Source organism: Tamandua tetradactyla, chromosome 11 (genome assembly GCF_023851605.1).
Source record: "Tamandua tetradactyla isolate mTamTet1 chromosome 11, mTamTet1.pri, whole genome shotgun sequence".
Taxonomy (NCBI): domain Eukaryota; kingdom Metazoa; phylum Chordata; class Mammalia; order Pilosa; family Myrmecophagidae; genus Tamandua; species Tamandua tetradactyla.
The window spans coordinates 14525017-14547123 of record NC_135337.1 but is presented as its reverse complement, the minus strand read 5'-3'; the positions used below and the strand labels follow the sequence as shown (position 1 = coordinate 14547123).

General features: G+C 36.7%; 1 protein-coding gene and 1 pseudogene across 1 annotated transcript in view; both read left to right on the top strand.

The window, feature by feature from the left end:
- EEIG2 (EEIG family member 2) overlaps positions 1-22107 on the top strand; it is a 92688-nt gene that overhangs the window by 58311 nt on the left and 12270 nt on the right. The window contains exons 4-6 of the mRNA XM_077120062.1: positions 5131-5247; positions 9193-9239; positions 16323-16426. Of these exons, the coding sequence (XP_076976177.1) occupies positions 5131-5247; positions 9193-9239; positions 16323-16426 (268 nt within the window). The remainder of the gene's footprint in view (positions 1-5130; positions 5248-9192; positions 9240-16322; positions 16427-22107) is intronic.
- On the top strand, positions 16437-22098 carry LOC143649932 (small ribosomal subunit protein eS4, X isoform-like; annotated as a pseudogene).

The following is a 22107-nucleotide window of genomic DNA, read 5'->3' as shown; positions in this document are numbered from 1 at the left end:
TGTTTATTCTTTCAAATTCCTCTTTATGCTCTTCTACTGTCTTCTTGATTTCCTTTATGTCATTTGCTATCCCACTTATTTTGTTAAGTAGAGTTGTATAAACAACTGATTAGTTATTCCAACGTCTATGTCTCCTCTGGTGTTTTAATTTGGTCATTAGGCAGGGCTATATCTGTCGGCATTGTGATATGCTTAGTGATCTTCTGCTGTCTTCATAGCATGTAAATATCTTGATTGATTTACTTTGGGAGTTGATTGCTTTCAGTAGTCTAAGGTCTTGTGTTTGCAGGATAGTTGTACAGCAGGGAGCAGGGTACAAGGTGGATCACTCAGTATGGTGATTTGTTTCAGGGCATGTATAGGCACAGGTTGGGGATGTTACACTGATGTTTGTGAACGTGGGCACCCAGTGGCCAGGGAGGATGTAGCTGTGTGGGTGCACAAGTCTGGGGGGCCTAACCCTGGTGTGCGCTGGTCTAAGGCATGAGGCCCTTTGGGCACATTCGTAGAGCTCTGGCAGCAGGTCAGTGTTGTGCCTTTGTGGATTGGTGGCAGATGTGACCTGGGTGCGCAAGTCAGCACTTTCTCAGAGCTGGGAAGTGTGGCTGAGGGCCATGTGCATACGCAGTTCTAGTCCTGCTATACACTGAGGTTCCCAGAACTGAAAGATGTGATTATGGGCCTGTGAGCATACGTGGATCTAGGAGTGCAGTAAATTGATGTGCAGAGCTCAGGTGGAGCCAGGTGAGGCTGCACAACACTCTGGGCAGTGGAGTAGGGGTAACCTGGGTATGGAGGTTAGTGCCTGCAGCCATTATGCGCTGGCAACAGCCTACAGCGAGCAGGGAGGGAAAGGTAGTGCTCGGAAGGGGTACAGGAGAGGTGAGTTGGGCTGCACTTGGGGTGGGAGTGTATGGCAGGTACATGCACTGGGAGCTGGTGGGGAAGGGGTAACAGGGTTCGGGTGCATGGGGTATGAGGTGAGTCGCCAGTCCTTGGGCTGTGCTGGTGAGGGTAGTGTGCCCGCAGCCTGGCTTACTTCCTACTCTCCGGCTTCCATCCATGCACTCCCGGGTGCTCCACGCCTCTGCGCCAGACTCCGGCTTTCTCCCTCTCAGTTCCTCAGCCTCTGCAACTAGGGCTGCCCTATGTGGTGCAGAAAGCTCTCCCAGGTCAGCTGCAGTCCCAAATTGCCACCTCAGTCGCCCTCCTGTCCTTTCTATGGAGCAGGGGCAATCTCGAGCTATCTAATCCATTCACATTTAAAGCAACTATTGTTAATGTAAGACTTTCTTCTGCCATTTTGCTTCTTAGTTCTTGCAAGTTTTACATCTGTTTTTGACCTTTAATTTTTCCTTAAGTTGTTTGCATTTTTGTATTGTACCATATTAAGCCCTGTCCTGTCTCACTTCTTACTGGCTATATTTTTCATATATTTTCTTTGCGTTTACCATGGGGTTGAAAGTTAACATCTTAAATATATAGCAATAATTTTTTATTTGATACCAACTTTGCTTCAATAGTGTATACCACATTGGTCCTAAATCCCTCCCTTCTCCTTACCTTTTTTCTATACTTCTTACTAATTATATCTTTGTACATTGTATGTCCAAAATCATAGATTTATCATTCCTTTTTAAAGCAATTGCATTTTAGCACCTGTAAGAAGTAGGAAGTGAAGTAGCATACCAATATATATATAAAATGTAACTATCCTGGGCAGGCAATGGTAGCGCAGTGGCAGAGTTCTCGCCTGCCATGCCGGAGACTCAAGTTCAATTCCTGGTACCTGCCCATGCAAAGAAAAAATATATATACATATATATTTATGTGTATAAATATATATATATATATATATATATATATATATATATATATATATAACTGTCCTGGCATTTATAACTATCCATATGATGCCTTTACCAAAGGTCTTTATTTCTTTATGCCACTTCGATCCACTATCTACTCTCCTTTCCTTTAAGTCTGAAGAACTCACTTTAGCACTGCTTTTGGTGCAGGTGTTGTGGTGATAAATTCCTTCAGCTTTTATCTGGGAATGTCTTAATCTCCACCTCATTTTTGAAAGAAAGTCTCAACTTTCTCCTTGTCCTTGAACAGCTTGATTACTATATGTCTGGGTGTTATTTTCTTTGAGTTTATCCTGTCTGGGGTTCTGGGATTCTTGAATGTGCATACATAAATCTTTCCTTAAATTGGGAAGTTTCTGTCATTATTTCTTCGAATATTCTTTATGCCCCTTTCTGTCTTTCTTCTCCTTCTGGAACTCTAATAATTCATATATTGGTATACTTGATGGTGCCCCACAGGTCTGTTAGTTTCTGTTGACCTTTTTTATTCTTTTTTCTTTTTTGCTCCTCAGCCTGAATCATTTCAATTGTTTCATCTTGGGTTCACTGGTTCTTTCTTTTGAGATCTCCAATGAGTTGTTGAATCCTTTTAAGGAATTTTCATTTCAGTTATTTTGATTTTCAACTCCAGTATTTCTGTTTAATTACTTTTTAAATTTGTCTCTTTATTTGATTCTTGTATTGTTCATTCATTGTTTTCCTGATATCCTTTAGTTATTCCTCTGTATTTTCCTTTATTTCCTTGAGTATATTGGGGATTTTTAAAAATCTTTGTCTGGTGTGCCTAAATTTACCCATTTCTTCCCAGTTTTCTAATTTGTTAGCATTTAATTGTAATTACCTTTGTAATTACAATGAACTGCTTAAACTGAAAACAACCAAGTTTGACTAGTACCAACCTAATTCAATAGAATACAAACTCTCTACTCCTATATATCTCCTCCCCTCCCCCTTTATATTGTGTTTGTTTCATATTACGTCTTTACACATTGTATGCCTATTAACATAGATTTAAAATGTTATTTTATATATTTGCCTGTTAAGTTATATAGAGAAGAAGAAAACTGTTACAAACCAAATGTACAAAAATGCAGAATTTTATATTTACCTCTATAGTTTACTTTACCAATGTTCTTTATTTTTCCTAATGCCTTTGAGTTACTATCTAGTGCCCCTTTATTTCAGCCTGAAGGGCTCCCTGTGCCTTTCTGATAGGACAGGTCTTCTGATAATGAATTCTTTCAGCTTTTGTTTAACTGTAAATGTCTTACTTTCCTTCATTTTTGAAAGATATTTTTGCCAGATGGAGAATTCTTGGTTAACGGTTTCTTTTATAAGAACTTTAGATATACCATTTCATTGTCTACTGACTTCTGTGGTTTCTGATGAGAAATCTGCTGTTAATCTTATTGCAGATCCTTTGTATGTAACAAGTTGCTTCTCTTACTACTTTCACAATTCTCTGTCTTTGAACTTTGACAACTTCACTCTAATGTGCCTTGTTACAGATCTCTTACCGTCCATCCTGCTTGGTGTTCGTTGAGCTCCTGGAATGTATATACTCATATATTTAATCAGGTTTGGGAAGTTTTCAGCCATTATTTCTTCAATACTTTTCTCTCCCTTTTTCTCTCTTGTCCTTCTGGGACCCAATAATGTTTATGTTGGTACACTTGATGGTGTCCCACTGGTCCATCAGGCTATGTTTATTTTTCTCATGATTTTTTCTTTCTCAGTCTCACACTGGATAGTTTCAATTCTCTTGTCTTCAAGTTTGCTGATACTTTCTTCTGCCTTTTCATATCTGCTGTTGAAGCCATCTAATGAGTTTTTTCATTTCGATTACTGTACTTTGAAGCTTCCATAATTTATTTTTGGTTCCTTTTTATAATATCTATCTCTTTATGTTGTTCAGATAACATTTTCCTAATTTCCTTTAGTTCTTTGTATAAGGATTCCTTTAGCTCACTGAACGTTTGTCAGGCAGTTGAATTTCCAATGAAACTCTAGCTTCGTCAGGATGATTTCTGGAAAATTTTCTTTTCCTGTGAATGGGCCATACTGTCTTATTTCTGCCTGTGTTTTGTAATTTTTTGGTTGAGCATTGAACATTCTGAGTATTGTGTTGTCATCGCCTGGAGATGTTGGTCTTCCTCTCCTCTGGGATTGCTAGGTTTTTGTTGCCATTAATTTTTTACTTTTCAAAGCTATTTTTGCTACCAAAAAGAAAATTGAAATAAAAAAGAGAGGGAGAAAAAAAAAAGCGAAGACTTCTTTGCCACTTTTGCCTGAGAAGCATTGGAACAATGTCTGCCCACAGAGTTGGTCCTACAGCTCTCTGAAGTAGCTGATCAAGAGCAGTGCTCAGTGATGAGACCACACACTTCTGGATGTTAGAGGCCTAGGTCCTTCTAACCCTCCCTGGCACCAGCAAACTACCCCAGGAGCCAAGGCTGCAGTCCCCACTGCTGCCTAACACGCATTTGGGGCGTAGAAGATGGGAACCACTGCATGGAGGGTAAAATTCACCAATATTTACTACCAGCCTTTTTCCTTCTGCTCACCCTGGAGGAACTACTGCACCATTTGAAAATGGTTAATTCCAACAGTTCTTGCCAGTTCATTCCTGAATCATCTTACTTTGCAATTGTCCAAAAATCCTCCTTAACTCTAAGTGTTCTGTTGATTGCTTTTATTTTCTGAGTGAAATAAGAAACAAAGTTGTCAGCGGAAAGTGAAGATGGGAAAGGATGTGTTGGAGGTTCAGAGAGAGAGGATTAGATATGAAATAGGCCATGTTGATAATGTATAATTAAGTAATCACGTTATCTTTAATGTGTTCAGTTGGATGTGCCTCCAGGCTAGACACATTCAGGCTTTTTCTGCTGATTAGTTGGATCCCTAAAAAAGGCAATGAGACCAGAGTAACCATGCAAAAATTACTGCTACTTGCAATGATTTTAGTGTTTAATATATGTTATTTTAACAGTTATCTTTATTGTAATGTGTGTAGAAAAATATATTTAGCACATCAAATCTGTTACTTCAAAGATCCTATTGCTTAAGACAAGAATAGAATTAAGTAATAAATTTGTATAATAAATGAGGGATTTTAGCAAACAGGTATTAAGATAGCAAAAACTTGAAAATGACTGAAATTTGAGAAAAATGGTCTAGGACATGGGTTGAGTGTTTATTTTAAGGAGGATATGATAGAAGCCTAGTAGATATTCTATTAATATAATTCTCTTTCTTTTCCTAGCTGGGCTTTGCAGATCTGAACCTGGCAGAGTTTGCTGGATCTGGAAATACCACTCGTCGCTGTTTACTGGAAGGCTATGATACCAAAAATACAAGACAGGATAATTCCATTCTGAAAGTAAGCATGGTTCAAGATTTACATGTCAGCAAAATGCAATTCTTTACCTTTAAGCATAGATATATCTTGTCAAGGCAAAGGTATATATCAGTATTAAGATCATAAGCTGACCACATCCCTGAAATACTCACCACCTAGGGCAAAAACCTATCCAAATCACAGAAGGAATGAAAAGTAACAAGTGTTGACCACTGTGATCCTAAGGGGTGTCTCTTTGGTGCTGTGAGTATATAGAGAAGAATATACATATCCACTACAACACTTTGAAATGTTTATAGCATCCCCAAATTTCCAAAGCACCTGTAATAGGTATATACAAGTCACTGGATTTTCTTGTAACTAGTGAAGTATCAAGTGGAAAACTCACTTCTGGATATCTGCCCTGTTGTTACCAAATACTATTAACAGTCATGTATCTAGTGATCACAGACATAATAATGTATACATCATAGAGTTGGTGGGAGTATGAAACAATAAAATGTTTGTAAAGTGTCTGACATATAGTAAAACTCACTGGATAAATCTTTTTTTCTCTATTTTAGTTATTACCCTGTGATGGTAAATTACATAAGAAATAGAAAGGAAAATAATTATGAATTAAAACTGGATGGTCAGAAGTTAATGGAATAAAGAATTACCCTGTATTTACAGTTTCCACACTTTGCAGTAAATGTTTAGCTCTGAAGATGTGAAAACACATGAAGTTGTTATTACAGCCAGTCTATCCCTTGAGCAAATTTGGTAGCTGTAAAAATGGAGAGATGTGTAGTTGAAATAGAGAGGAACATGTAAAAGAAGACAAGGAGGAAGTTAGAAAAGTATCATGGTATAAACTTCAGAGCACAGTATGCTCGTTTTGTAGTTTATCTCAGTATAACTCTGAACAATTTTCATAGCGTTTTCACCAACCTCTATGAGATAGACAAGGCATATATTATTCCCATTTTATATATGAGGAGGCTGAGACTCAGAAGGTTGTATCTTACAAAAGTTGTCAGGGGCATAGCTGATACCAGAATGTATACCTTATACTACCCAATCCAGTGATCTTTTCATGTTATCATGCTTTCTGAGCACCATATTCAAAGACTACGTTTGGTGCTGTGAGTATATAGAGAAGAATATATATATCCGCTACAAAACTTTGAAATGTTTATAGCGTCCCCATATTTCTGAGCACCATATTCAAAGACTACATTGTTCATTCTTAAACAGATCTTGAACAAACTCCTAAATTTGTTTTCTTTGTTTTTCTTATATATGAAGAAAACATTTTTTGAAGTATGGTGTTTGCATTGGGAGTTGAGATAACTTTTAAATTTCAGATCCCCACATTCTTCAGGTCCAGCTCATGCAGTAGTTTCCTTCTGACTCCCTATTCATTCTTCTACATCATTTCCCCACCATTGGCCTGCAAAAACCATACCCCCTTCTCAGAGCCTGCCCATCCCCCACCCCCAAAACAAATACCCTTTTGAAGATGATACCTTTCAACTAACACTCTCCCTTCCTAAATTCTGTCATCTCCTAACCGTCTAATCACTTCTTCTCTCCTGTTCATTGAGAATGTAGCTCCTGTCTCAGTTTTTCTCTCCATTCCTCTCCTGTCATCTTTTTTTGGTTGCTTTACCATCTGTGTGAATGATCTAAACAAGTGGATTGTCCTCTGAATATTCTCTTTCTAGCTCATCTTTTATGTGCCTAATGATTCTCAATTCCTTAAATCTCCACCTCCTGCAACCTTTTCTTCTTCATGTTAGTTCCTGCCACCATGGGTTTACTCTAGACTTTTTTACCACTAGAAGCCACCACCTTCAAAATTCCAATTTAATGTATTCCTCTCTCCTATCACTTTCTCTTATGCCTCCAGCCCTCTTGTTCTATTACCCATGCCATATTTAACCTTACCACTTTATGACTTTAGTTTTTCACTATCAGTCCCCACCTGTTTTCACTTCATTCTTTGTTTAGCGTAGATTCAGTGGTCAGAGATGAACACACCTTAACATTTTGTTCTTTGTTCCTGTCTATTTTGCTTTCCCCTGAATAATCTCCAGCCCTATTTGAACTCAGTTATTTCTTTTATTTGGGTGTGTGTCTTAGTTGCTGAACATTGCTGAAGATTACAGAACCAAACTATGTAGTGTTACTGTAGTCATGCTCACCAACATCCAGCAATCATACTATACAATTTCCTAGATATTCAATTTCATACCTTCTTTTTCCTCATGTCTTCATACCACTCCTGCTCTCAGCTAATGGCCTTACCTTATCCATTATTTAGAAAATAGAAGCCATTAAACTCAAATTCCCTCGGCTTCTTACAACAGAATTTACAATTCTGTTTGCCTCTCCAGCCTTGTTTTCCTTTCTGCTTCCTATTACAATAAATGAAGGGTGTCTTTTCCTGTGAGAAGTCAGTCCTTCCTCTTGGGTACTAAAATCCACAGCTCACCTAATCAAGCTCTATGCATCTTGTATTATCCCCTCTTCTCATTATCTCTCCCTCTAATGAACCATCCTCATCAATGTTTAAACAGACAGTTTTGATATCTCCAAAACGGTTTAGTGTATTTAAAATATAAACAAAATAATTTCTCAGGCCCTCTACCCACTGTCTTTACAAAATTTTGTAAAAGCGTTGGCCATTTCCATCTTCTTCCTAAGATATTCAGGAGTTCTGTTTAAATGGAGTTGGAAACCAGATTGTAGGGTTCTGTGAAAGAATTGATAAGGAAATCAGCATACTAAGTATAGGTCACATATTTGATATTCTTGGCAATTAAAGAAAAAAGGAAAAGAGAATAGTAGTGGAAGCAGTGGAGAGAAGAGATAAAAATGAAATGAGGTCATATAAGAATATATGTCAGCCATTAGGTAAAACCCATGTAGTAAAATAAATATATTGTTATTCATTAAGACCATGTGTTTTGGCATTATTCAGTCATGGATTCAGATCCCAATTCTCCCTTCAATTCATTATTTAACCTTGAAATTATCACTTATACCCCCTGGGCTTAAAATGAAAGTATCTCTGTCTTATAGGTGTAGTGAAGATTAAATGAAATAATGCATTGAAAATACTTTTCTCGTGCTTGGCACATAGTACATTCTCAACTCATGATAAAGATTAGTAAACAACCTTATATCTAGGGTATGGACAGATTAATAAAAAATATGGTTAAAAAATGGACAAATAATATGGGGAACAGAGGTTAAAATAAATTGGGTAGATGGAAATGCTAGTTATCAATGAGAGGGAGGGGTAAGGAATATGGAATGTGAGTTGTTTCTTTTGTCTTTATTATTTCTTTTTCTGGAGTGATGCTAATGTTCTAAAAAATTATCATGGTGATAAATACACAAGTATGTGATGATATTGTGAGCCATTGATTGTACACCACGTATGGAATGTTTGTATGTTAAGAATATTTGTATGTTAAGATTTATCAATAAAAAATATATTTTTTTAAGTAGTGAGCAGGTAGAGAACAGCAGCATTTCAGAAAGCATTAGGAAATCTTTAAATCCTGATATTAAACTGAGGCAAAGCTCAGAAGCTTTCTGCTATTAGAGACCAGCAACCAGCATCCCTTAAGACACCAACATGGCAAGTTGGGGGAAAATGTTTCCAGACACATAAGCACCATAGGAATTAGTTTAATACAGCCACACCCACAGGATTGCAACAAGCACTTGCTTCTTATTTCTATCTTTTCTACTCTGACTTTTGTACTTAAAAGGTTTTGAACATTAAAAATGATTTTAATCTGTCTATGTAGAGCAGTAATTTAATATTGGATGTAACTCAGCATCATTTATTTAATGCTTTCTAAATAGAAAATATTGGACAAGGTGCTGTGTGGGATGCATGGACTAGGAGAATATGGTTTTTGCACTCAAGAGATTCTTTATAGTCACAGTGTTTGTTTTTCTTATGTCTAGGTTTTGATCAGTATGCAACTGATGTCTGGTGACCCATGTTTTAAAACGTAAGTTGATACCAAATAAATGGGTTATTCTCTGAAAGTGGAAAGTGATTTTTTTTTATAATTTTTACATTAATATTTTATAGTGTTTACAACTAATACCAGTGAAAGGATAGTCCCTTTCCTAGGAGACTTTTATAGAAGCTACTGTTACCGATTACTGAATGAGCTCTCCATCCGCTGAATTATTTAAGCTATAGGCCTCTTGTTTTCTTCAGTTTTGGCTGAAATCATACAAATTAAAGTTTTTACTTTGACCTCTATGATCTTAATCGTTTCTTCAACAAATACTTGTTAAATGCCTTACCATGTCTAGGTGCCATACTAAACAAAATAAACTAAGTAAGCAAAATAAACTAAGTCCCTGCTATTTGGAGCTTATATTCTAAGAGGAAAATAAAGAAGTAAATATAAAAATGAAAGATGTGGTGAGTGCTTTGTAGAAGGCTAGGAGGGCCATGGTGGTGTAAAAAAGGTTGCTGTTTTATATAGAGTAGTCAGGGAAAACATCCCTGGTAACAATGACATTCATGTAGAGACTTGAAGAAGATTGGAAGCAACTTTTGCAAATATCTGGAGAAAGAGCATTCAAGGTAGAGGAAACTAGGACAGAGGACTTTAGGAGGGAGTATACCTGGCATGTTCAAGTAACTGCAAGGAGAATGTGTGTTTACAGCACAGTGAAGAAGGAAGAAGGTGGTAGGAGATAAGGTCAGTGATAAAGATTCTTGTAGGCCATTAGAATAAGGATTTCTACCTTTACTTGAAATAAGATAGAAAGTGACTGGAGGGTTTGGGGCAAATGAGTAAAACTGTCTACCTTGTGGCTACTAGAATAGACAACCAAGAATAATAACAGATAACAACAGAAATAGGGAGATGATTTAGGAAGCTCTTTCAATTATCCAAGCAAGAGAAGATGATGGCTTAGACCAGGATTGTGGGAATGTAGGATGATATGAAGGTTTTTGACCTGAGTTACTGGAGGAATGGTGTTTCTGTTTATAGAGAAAGACTACAAGAGGAAGAAATTAGGAGCTTGGGGTGGTGGGCATGTTAAGTTTAAGATCACTGTTAAACATCTGTCTGGATATGTCAAGTAGGTGGTTGGATCTATGACTATTGGTGGTTCTGTGAGAATGTCCGGGCTAGAGATATAGATCTGGAAATCATGACACCATCGGCTCATAATTAATAATTAAAGCCATGAGACTTGATAAAATGACCTAGAGGAAATACGTATAGATAGAGAAAAGAAAAGAACTCCAGACTGAGATGTGGGCATCCCAGCATGTTAGAGATTAGGAAGATGAGGAAGAACTAGCAAAAGAACAATCACGGAGATAGGAAGTGGGAACCAAAGAAGAGTACTGTCCTATAAACCAAGTGAAGAAGGTATTTCAAAAAGGAAGGATTAATCATCTATGCCATATACCAGTTAAGTAAGTCATGGAAGATGAGACTGAAAATTGACTTTTGGATTTTGCAGTTTTGAGACCATTGGTGACTTTGACAAGCACTTTGATAGAATGCTTTTAGACTCAGGCCTTATTGGAGTAGGTTAAAGAGAGTTTTGGAGAAGAATGGAGACAGTGAGTATAAATAATTCTTATGAGGAATTTTGCTGCAAAAAGGAACAGAAGAATGGGGTCATAGATAAAAAGGATATGGGGGTCGAAGGAGAATCTTTTTTTTTAAGATGGAAGATAGTATAGCATATTTATATATTAATGGGAATGGGCCAGTGGGGAGAAGAATTGATGATAGAGAACAGAAAAGGGACAGTTGCTAGAACAGTGTCCTTGTATTATCCAGAAAGATGGAATCATTCCGCTTTTTCTTGACAAAGTGGAAGTTCTGACCTTTGCTAAGAAAATGAACAGTTCATCCTTTGTAATAGAATGAAACCTCAGAACATGTCTAGAGATGCAGATAGCTTGGTACGTGAGACGTGGAACCATATAGATGTTCTCTTCTGATTGCTTCTGATTTTTTTAGTGAAATGGGAACTGAGGTGACCATTCAAAGCAAGAATGGGAAAGATGGAGATGGGGGTTTGAGAAGAGAGGAAAATATGTGTGAAAGACTTCTCTGACACTGAGAGAGTAAACTGAACAGGAAAACACAATAGGATGCCAGCAACCCAAGAGCAATGACGGAGCAATTATTTTTAAATAATTAATAAGTGAAAGTTCATTGGATATTATTTAAATATCAGACTAAAATATTTTAATAAAAGTTATAGTTATAAATGATAGTTCTTATGACTTAGAAAGCACTCATCATAGATTTCTCTACTTAATACTGTTTTGCAAAGATGAAGATATATTTTTAATACAGATCATTCTTGATTAGAACTATGCATTTTTCTATCATCTAGCCTTCCTGCACTGTCTTCTAACAAACCATAATTTCCTGGCTGCTTTCTTTATTTCTTGCTCCCTTGGGACTAAACCATTTTAGCTATGCTGTTTTTGGTCTCTCAGTTGACAATTTGTTTTTCTAGTAGAATCGATTTTAGGGTAAAATGAAGAACTGAATAGTACAATCTAGTAGAAGAAGATTAATTCGTGTTCCTTCTCATGGTCTTTTTGTAGAGTCTTCCTTTCTGGACCTTCTCTACCATTTTAATTCTCTACTTGTGAAACTCAGATAGTGATGATAAAGGAGCTTGAAATCATCTCATGTTTTATATTATTTCCACAAATTTAATTCTGGCAATCTAGCATTGACATTTATAGAGAAAGACTTTTGTAACTCATAAGAATAAACAAGCCTTACCTAATCCCAAGATACACAGAAATACTTCTCAAGAAAATCAAATCCTCAAAAGTTTATGTTTCCTCTTTTCTTTGAATATCTGAAATTGTGCAGCTGTTAGTAGAAAAAAGGAAACTTTAACACATCCATGTGCTTACAGATACTATGTGTATATGGACCAGAAAAAAATATTCTAACTATTGAGGTTAAAAGCAAATTATTCTTTATTAGATTATATTTGAACATACATCAAATATTTAAAATCATAATACTTTAGAGCCAAAAAACATTCAGAGTTGCTAGTCTAGTGATTTTTTTCAGAGTAGTTAGCCACAAAACCCTTTGGTCAAATGTATTATGAATGCCAGTATATAAATTTTCTCTTTTGAAGGGTGAGAAGGGAGAGCACACTCCCCTACCTACTCTCAGAAGTCCCTAAAAGAGCTTCGTAAAGTCAATTTAAAAAGTACTAGTGTGTGAAGCAGCTAGAAGAAAAAACAAAAAATCATGAAACTGTAACCCAAACCAAACCTTAAAATCTGTTCTATAACTACTTGTTAAAATGTACTTAGAAAATTATATATATACATATTATATATAATCCCACAGTGAAAAAGAAAACCGTTAAAAAGAAAAATACTGATGTGATCCAATTCCCATTTTATAAATGAGGAAACACACCTACACAGAACAGTTAAGTGAGTTGACTTAGCATCCCTGTGTAGCACATAGATGTAAATAACTGCTGGAAGGAATCATTCTGCTATTCTTCCTGCTTTTGTCTGTCTTTGAATTTTTCACAAAATTAATTTTTTACAAGTTTACCATAGAAAACAACACAAGCATAACCAATCTTCAGCATTCCCAGATTTAAATTCTAGTTTGATATTTTGTGAGCAGATCTGTGATATGTATTGTATATAATGCTTCTAAAACATAAATTTTCAGTATTTATGAAAATAATAGCTAGAGTCAACTTAACCACCCGCCCTAAACTCAGTTTTGTAGTTCTGTACAACTCTTTAAGTATGCACCAATTCTTGTAAAAGAATGAAATGACCTGAGAAGAAAGCCATCTACTAAGGCTGGTGAATAAAAAGGATATTTGGGAGAGAAATGACATACTATACTGGCAATGGAAAATTTGCTGGTAAAGCAGATCTAAGAATGATGTAACCCTCTTGAATAGCAAGGCTCTGAAGCATTCATATTCTAGAAGGAAGGAAATTACCAGTTGTCAAAATAATTTCATGAATGCTATTGTCTTCCAATTTAATTTTTGAAACAATTCTGTATTATCCATTTTTAAGTGAGGACATTGGGATTCATTCATTCAGTACTTGTGAATTGATTGTCACATGCAATCAATATTCCACGAGAAAAACTAATATTTAAAAGAAATACATTTTCAAAGAATGTACTCTGTAGTCACATTTGTTCATGTTTGTTACTAAGCTAAATAAGGTCTAACCCCTGCTCTGAAGGAATTCGTTACTTACATTGGAAGACAGACACACAACATCTGGTGTTATTGAGGCATAGAGGATAGGCTGCCTAACAACTTATCCTTGAATGCCAGGGAAGTCTTCACTGGGGGATTGGCAGAGGGGTGATAACTAAGTTAGGTTATAAAAGATGAGTAGACATTTACCAACCAGAGGAAACATTCGAGGAAGAAAAAACAGTTTGCGCAAGACAAGACATGAAATATTTACAGAATCCAAGTTAGTAGAAGTATTGTCATTCTTTAAGGTTCTTAACATTACTGTGAAATATAGCTTTATGATCGAACTGTATTAAGCCATTTCTGGTAAGGGATATATTAACTTTTTCAGAACAAGAGGAGTAATAGAATGAAAACTGGCACATGACGTGCATTCAGTGATTGTTTATCCCTAGACAGCTCAGTCATGTTGAATAAATAATTTGAAAGTTATGGAATTATTGAAACTGTTGAAAAGCAGTTAAAGAGGCAGAGGGATAGATAACCAAAAGGGGGAAAAGAAGTGTAACTAATAAGATATCAGTGGCTGAGAGGGTTCAAATAGAGTCGAGGCTACTCTTCTTGCAAGGTTGAGTTAGACATTGCTACCTATCATAACTTGCCAAACCCCAAACAAAATCATTCCAGCCAATCCTAAAGAACACCTAGGGCAATATATAAGATTCTACAAAGGTTCCATGCACTAGGGTAACTTCCCAGAAACTTACAACCTCCAGATAGGACCCTGAAACCTAGAGGGGCCAGGCTCTCCAGAACATCAGGTAGTTCCATCCCCCTATCCCATATTATTAACGGCCCCTTCCAACATGAGAAAGTTAGAATGGTCATAGCCCAGTACTCCTAGAAAGTGGGATAGAAGGATCAAGGGTGATGGTGAAGTTATACAGAGAAGGTAGGGTTTAACAAACAAGTATGATTGCTGAATCATTATATTGGTATTTCTTTGAGTCTCTAGTATCTTAGAGCAGCTAGAAATAAAAACCTAAAACTGTGGAATTGTAACCCATACCAAACTCTGAAATCTATTCTATAACTAATTGTTGTTATGCTTTGAAATTTATTGCTTTTATGTATATGTGTTATTTTTCGCAAAACAGGAAAAAAGAAGTCTATTGTGATGATAAAAGAATATTTACTCCTTCTAGCCTCCCATGTTCTGGAGCAGCTAGAAGTAAAAATCTGAGCTGATGTGTGGTAGCCCATGACAGACTCTGGGATCTGTCCTGTACTTGCTGAAGAGTACTTTGAAAACTCATGCTTTTTTTTTTCTTTGCGTTGTATGTATGTTGTATTATACAATGAAAAAATGTTTAAAAAAAATGAAGAGGCAGGGGGGTGGAAACACTGCAGTCAGGCCCTTCTGATATTAAAAGGATAAACATTTAGACCTGCAAACTTGAGTCATCCATCAGTGATTAACAAATGTGACTATAGAGTCCATTCTTTGTAAGTGTATTTCTTTTAAATACTACTTTTTTCGTGGAATTTTTATTGCATTATTTTTCAACAAGCTGTTTTTCATAGCTGTTGGTATTTAAAGAGGTAAGTCTAGACCAGATTATAAAGGATCTTTTATGCCATTCTAAGGAATTTGAGCCTTATCCCAAAGGAACTATGAAGGCTTTTAAATTGGAGTGTAACATACTCAGATGCAGATTTCAGAAAGACCACAGTAATAGTAGCATGGACCAATTAGAAGACTTGCAGTCATCAGGACAAAGTATAGTAAGTCAACTTAATCACCTCCACTAACTACTTTACTGTGGAGAAGATATTAAGTAGAAAAAATGTTAAGAGAGAAAATCTGGGATTTGGAAATTGATTTGATATGGGGAAATATAAGAAGGAGACAGACAATACCCAGGATTCTAGTTTGGGTGACTTTGTGAATTATAATGGCATTCACAGAAATAGGGAATAAAACAAGAAAACAACTTTGGAGAAAGATGAGTTCAGTTGGGAATGTATTGAGTTTGATATACTGGTAGGACAAATCTTGAAAATGTTCCTTTAGGATAAGCAGATCTGGAATTTAGAAGCTCCTGAGCTAAAATAGTCTAAATTAAATAAGTTTAATGGTAGTATTAATTGTTTGTACCTCCACAGATCTAAAGATCCTGAAGCTACCTTTGAGATAACCTAAAAAGAATTTAAGAATTACTGCATAGTGAGTCAACTTTGTGATCCCTTCAACCACCTTCCTTTTTTATCTCAGATCACCTAGGGATCATTTCAAGAAAGATGGGTTTTCCTCTGGAATATTTGCCTCCAGTGGTTAAGGATGTTTTAAAATACAAATTCCTATGTTAACGGAAAAATGAAACTTATTAAAACTTGTCTCTTTCTGGTTCACAGCTCCCACATGGACACAGGAGCCTTGAATTAAGCAATTAAAATATATCCCTCACCTACTCCCAGAGAATTAAGTCCAAAAAATTAAACCTAAACAACTGGGGCTCTCTGTAGACTCTCCCTGAGACAGGTCAACTGTTTACAAAGGAGAAAGTTGAAGATAAAACCATGGATTCTATTTAAAAAATAAGTGGACCCAGTAAGAGAGCTTAGGTACTGAAGTGGGAAGTGTAAGGTCTTACCCTCTGTCACCTGATAAAAAAGAGGCTTTTTTTTAATTGAAATATATTCAACTTTTGAGATTGCTCATATATTATTTGTTGATTTTTACAATTACTTTCACCCTTAAAGGATAACATTGCCAGGTACCTTACTAAGGCTTTGTACTGACTACACAGTCATTCTCTAGCACTAAACATTCAGGCTTACCCATAAATCAGGTTCTAATCCTTAGAAATGCTTATTTATAGACCACCTTCTACATCAATGTCTATACCAGTTGCTGGTGAATCTGAATCTCTGGAAGAAGATAGAAAGGGTGGAGAGACTCTCAAAGTCCACCTTGGAATAGCAGGTATGGATGTATAAGTCTACTGGTTTTTAATTTGTAAGGAACAGTACCACATAGTGTTCTAAAAGATTCCTGAGCCCCTTCCAGATTTAAAATTCTATGGAGAGATGACTTGAAATGGGCCAATAAATATCAGCAGAGATTTAATTATGTAATTCTTGGTGAAGCCAGTGTTCGTTCTGTCTAAATTATTGTGCTCTGACAGATTAAAAGCTAATACTGTGATGACACACAGCAGCCTCTTGTATGTCTCTACTCACTCCCCACAGTTACAACAGTGAATTTTACAAGATTTCCCCCCATTCCACATGCCCAGCAACTTCTACAATCACCTTCCATGTGTAACTTCTTTCTCATGAGTCCTCCCCTTCTGTCAGTGATTCTCAAATGTTAGTGTCCATCAGAATGACTTGGCCAGCTTATTGAAACAGTTTTTGATTGGGTAGGTTTTGATTCAGAGATTTGGAGTGGGGCTTGAGAATTTATAGTTCTAACAAGTTTTCAGGTGATGCTGATACTGCTGGTTCCTGACCCAACTTTGGGATCCTCTTCTCCTTGCAAAGTTCCAGCTATAGTTAAAATCTACTCCAGAAGTTAAAAGAAGGGCAGGGGAAAATGGCAAGGTTGGCTAGAGAAAAAGACTAGCCTTCGTTCTTTCCATGCCTAGCACTGCCATGACTCATGATCTAAACAAGTATTTGAAGCATGTAGCAACTCCAAAGCATTGGATTTTGCTGGACAAACTGACTGGTGTGTTTGCTGCTCTCCATCCATGACTCCCCATAAGCTGAGAGAGTGTCTACCTCTCATCATTTTTTTAAGGAAGAGACTTAAGTATGCCCTGACAGGAAATGAAGTAAAGAAAGTCTGCATGTGGTGGTTCATAAAGATTGATGATAAGGTCCAAACTGATATAACTTATCCTGCTGGTTTTTTGGATGTCATCAGCACTGACAAAACAGGAGAGAATTTCCATCTGACCTGTGACAGCAAGGGTCACTTTGCTGTTCATTATATTACACCTGAGGAGGCCATGTACAGGTTGTGCAAAGTGAGGAAGATCTTTGCAGGCACAAAAAGGAATCCCTCATCTGGTGACTCATGATGTTGGTACCATCTGCTACTTGATCCCCTCATCAAGGTGAATGACACCATTCAAATTGATTTGGAGATGGGCAAGGTTACCAGTTTCATAAAGTTTGATGTGTATGGTTAATGGAGATGCTGGGAAGAATTGGTGTGATCACCCACAGAGAGAAACATCCTGGCTCCTTTGATGTGGTTCATGTGAAAGATGCCAACGGCAACAGCTTTGCCACTGGCTTTCCAGTATTTTTGTTATTGGCAAAGGCAACAAGCCATGGATTTCTCTTCCCCCAAGGAAAGGGTATCGGCCTCAGAGTTGCTGAAGAGAGAGATAAGAAGCTGCCAGCAAAGCAGAGCAGTGGGTGAAATGATCTTTAATTGAAGATAGAATGCTCTTTGGGACTAATCAAAAAGAAAGCATGATTTATTGCCTCCTGGAAAAAAGAGAAGTCTAGCCTTAGTAGCTTCTTTGTCTCCCATGTTATGTGAGGGTGTATTGTTTGAAAGAATGGAAGTAAAGGTGAACTAATAGGATTAACATTTTAACCACCTTTTCGTATATTCAAATATGTGATTTCTCATAGATAATGGAAGTACTACATTTCCTGAGTGTGATTTAGGATCATTGAATCCTTTTGGTACTTTTAGCCTTTCCTTTGACTCTTTCCCTTCAGCATTTAAATAATCTGAATTCTTTATCTAAAAAGAACAAAAAACAAACCTCATTAGCTTACATCCTTCGCTTATATCCACCTCACACACATTTTCTCTCTTTTCTCTCCATGTGTTCATGTGTGTGTGTTTATGTGTGTATCACTTCTAGAAAGAATATGCCCCCCACTGATTTCTAAATATATTTGCTATCTGGTTTCTTGTATCTTCTACCATCTCTTGATACTATCTCCAGTAACTTGTAATTGCTAAATCCTGTGGACATTTTGGTCTGTTCTTATCTGACTTGGCCACTTACTCTTTCTTGACACTTCCTCTTTTCTTGGCCACTGTCTCTCTCTGACCTTTCCTTTTCCAGCTTCTTGGAGGCTGCTGCTGCTTTCATTGCCCTCTTCAATATTGATGTTCCACAGAATTTGGTTCTTTCAACTTACCCTACCTGAGCATTGTACTACCCTTAGATTTCACTGTCACATAAATGTTAAGGTGATCATGTTCATGTGAGCTAAATAATTTTCAACTGACAAATTTGTATTGCCTCAGCTCTCCCTCATGAACTCCAAGTACATATTTCCTAATGTTTTCTGGAAAGGTTCACCTCATGCCACCTATTATAGGAAATCCATCTGTTTACCTTTCTCCCTAGAGACACTCTTTAATGCAATTTTATTGAGATATATGCACATACTATATAATCATCCAAAGTATACAATTAGTCGTTCACCGTATCATATAGTTGTGCATTCATCACCACAATTTTTGAACATTTTCATTACTCCAAAAGAAATAAGAATAAAAAGAAAGAAGAAAAAGAATACCCAAAGCATCCCATAACCCTAACCCCCCCATTATTTATTTATTATTTATTTACTGTCCTTTTATTTTTTATTCATCTGTCCATACACTGGTTAAAGGGAGTATCAGCCACCAGATCTTCACAATCACATGGCCACACTGTAAAAGCTACATATAGTTATACAATCATCTTCAAGAATCAAGGTTACTGGAATACAGTTCAACAGTTTCAGGTATTTCTTTCTAGCTATTCTTATCTACTAAAAACTAAAAATGGATATCTATGTAATGCATAAGAATAACCTCCAGAATGACCTCAACTATTTGAAATCTCTCAGCCGCTGAAACTTTATTTTGTTCCATTTCTCTTCCTCTTTTTTGTCAAGAAGCTTTCTCAATCCCATAATGCCAGATCCCAGTTAATCCCCAGAGTCAAGTCCCATGTTGCCAGGGAGAATTTACACCCTGAGAATCGTGGTCCATGTAGGGGGGAAGGCAGTGAGTTTCCCTGCCATATTGGCTTCATGAGAGAGGCCACATCTGAACAACCAAAGAGATTATCTGGGGGTGGCTCTGCAGCATACGTAGGCTTAGCTTCTCTTTTGCAGGAATAAGTTTCATAAGAGCAATTCCCAAGATCGAGGGCTCAGCCTATTAAATTGATAGTCCCCAATGCTTGTGAGAATATCAGGAATTCCCCAGATGGGGAAGTTTAATAGTTCCACATTTTTCCCTAGTCCCTCAAGGGGCTCTGCAAATATTTTTTTATTCTCTGCCCAAATTACTCTGGGATGTATGGGGCCATCACAATAACCTGTACGTTCAAGATCTCATTCCCTTTTCAAGGTTCCATGTAATTATGGTGTTTGAATAAACTAATATAAAAGTTAAATTAGATATATGCTACAGAAATAAACATGTATTCCTTTGACCTCACACAGAAGTTGAACTTTTTTTGTTTTTTTGGAGTGCATGGCTAGGAATCATACTTAGATCTCCCACACTGCAGGCAAGAATGCTACCACTGAACTGTCAGTGTATCCACAGAAGTTAAGGTTTTAAAATGTAGTCAGTATCATCCTTTACACTTTAGTCTGCTTTACCTTAGTTCTACAACTGATTCGTTCATATCTCTAATTGAAGTCTGATCTCTTTTTTCAGCTTTTCTAATAGTTGCTGTATGGAGTAAAACTGACCTTCCTAGCTGGAGAACTCTAGCTCTGAGCCTTCCTAGATGAACTTTTAAGTTCTTCATGGTCAGGTCTTATTTGTCTTTGTATCCTCATCATAATGCCAGTGACACGATAGGCATTCAATGAATATTTGTTGAATGGGCACCCTCAGATTTCTCAGATTCCACATTTGTGATACAACTCCTCGTGATTCTTCCTCACATATTTTCTATCTCAATTAATAATGTCATCATCCCCCCAGATACCCAGGCTGGAAACTTTGCCCTGACTTATACTTCCATTTAGTAATTGAGTCCTGTCATTTATGCTTCCTAAACATTTCTCCCTCTCAGCTGGAAGTCTTCCCTCCACCTTCTTCCACCATGCACACACTCTCTCCACCCCCCAATTCAGCCTGTTGCCAGAACAGTCATCCTAAAATGTTGATTTGGCCATGCCACACCTTTGCTTAAAACCACTGAATTATTCCCTTATTTGAACTCTTTAGCATTGCATAAAGGACCTTCTTCAGCAGGCATCTGCTTATCTCTCCAGCCTCTTTGCCCTCAATTGTGTACATCATTGACCTGTACGCCCACTTTACCAGACTTCTTTTCTACAAATAAGACATTCTCTTTCCTCTGCCTTTCACCACCTCCTTTTCCTAGGAGCTCCTAAGCATCATTTCAGTTGTAAGGTTAACCTTCTTTATGAGGTCTTTCCTCCATTACCAGGTAGTGTTAGATGTACTGTCCCTCTGAGCTCCTAATAGCTTCTTTTCAGTGCATAAATTTTAGTACTTATCACATGGTATTATAACTGCTTCTGCCTCTACACTCTGTGTATATATTTTATCTTATTTATTTTTGTACCCCCTATATCTCAGAATAGTGCTGTGCACATTACTTGATAAGAACTTAATAAGTGTTTATTGAATGAATACATCTTGAAAACTAGTAGATAACTGGGTAAGTTAAAATCTGAGCCAACCCCAGGAATAAAAGGTTAACTTTATATCATTCTTAATATGAACCAACTTCGAGCTCACATTTTGTCTGTGCTAACCTTTGGATTAAGGACCACTGAGGACTAGACATGCTGGTTTAGACTGGGATCTTACAGTCTGTCCAAAAATGAGAATCCTTTGTGGAAGGACTGGTTTGCTGTGGTAGCATACTTATTTGGCAGCATTTGTTGATCCAATTGGATCCAATATCATTTATAGAACTGTAGCCGTAATTGCCCTGTAATTGTTCTTTTACCCAATGGGTTTCCTTCCACCTCTAAGTGAAAAACAGTTCTTATTTCTAAATAATTCACCTTCGTGAAAATGATCACAGTTCTGCATTCTGTAGAAGAAGCCTGGTTCTGGAAATAGAAAATTGACATCCGGAATATGCACATTATCAGGAACCACTAGAGATATTATATGGCTTTGACATTGCTTTTTGTACATTTGCTTTGAAACTGAATACTATAATCAAGGTCTTAAGAGGTTTTATTTTCAGAGCTGTATTCTGTGCTGTCAATTTTAAGCCACAGACATTGCCCAAATTATAGCCTAGCACTAGTACTCTTTAGTTTACCACTATGACTAATTTTTGAGGAATCAAGATTTCTTCAAAAGCCACACTAACACCTGACAATTTTGTGGAATTTATAAGAAAAATATATATGACCAGTTCTTATTAGAGAAGTGTTGTAAACCAAAACTGAATATAGTTTTTATGTTATTTAAGATAGTGCTGTGAAATCTAATAAAAAAATATTTAAGCAATTTCTATTTCTTACAACACAGTTGTTTACATTGTTCTGATTTAAAGGGCTTTCTGTCACTTTAAAATTTTCTTTTTCATGATAATGAACTTGACAGAGCTCAAAATCAAAATCTGCATATTAGGATATAAATTGCCCATCAACTTGTTAGCAATAAATAGTAACATGATCATGTTATGACAT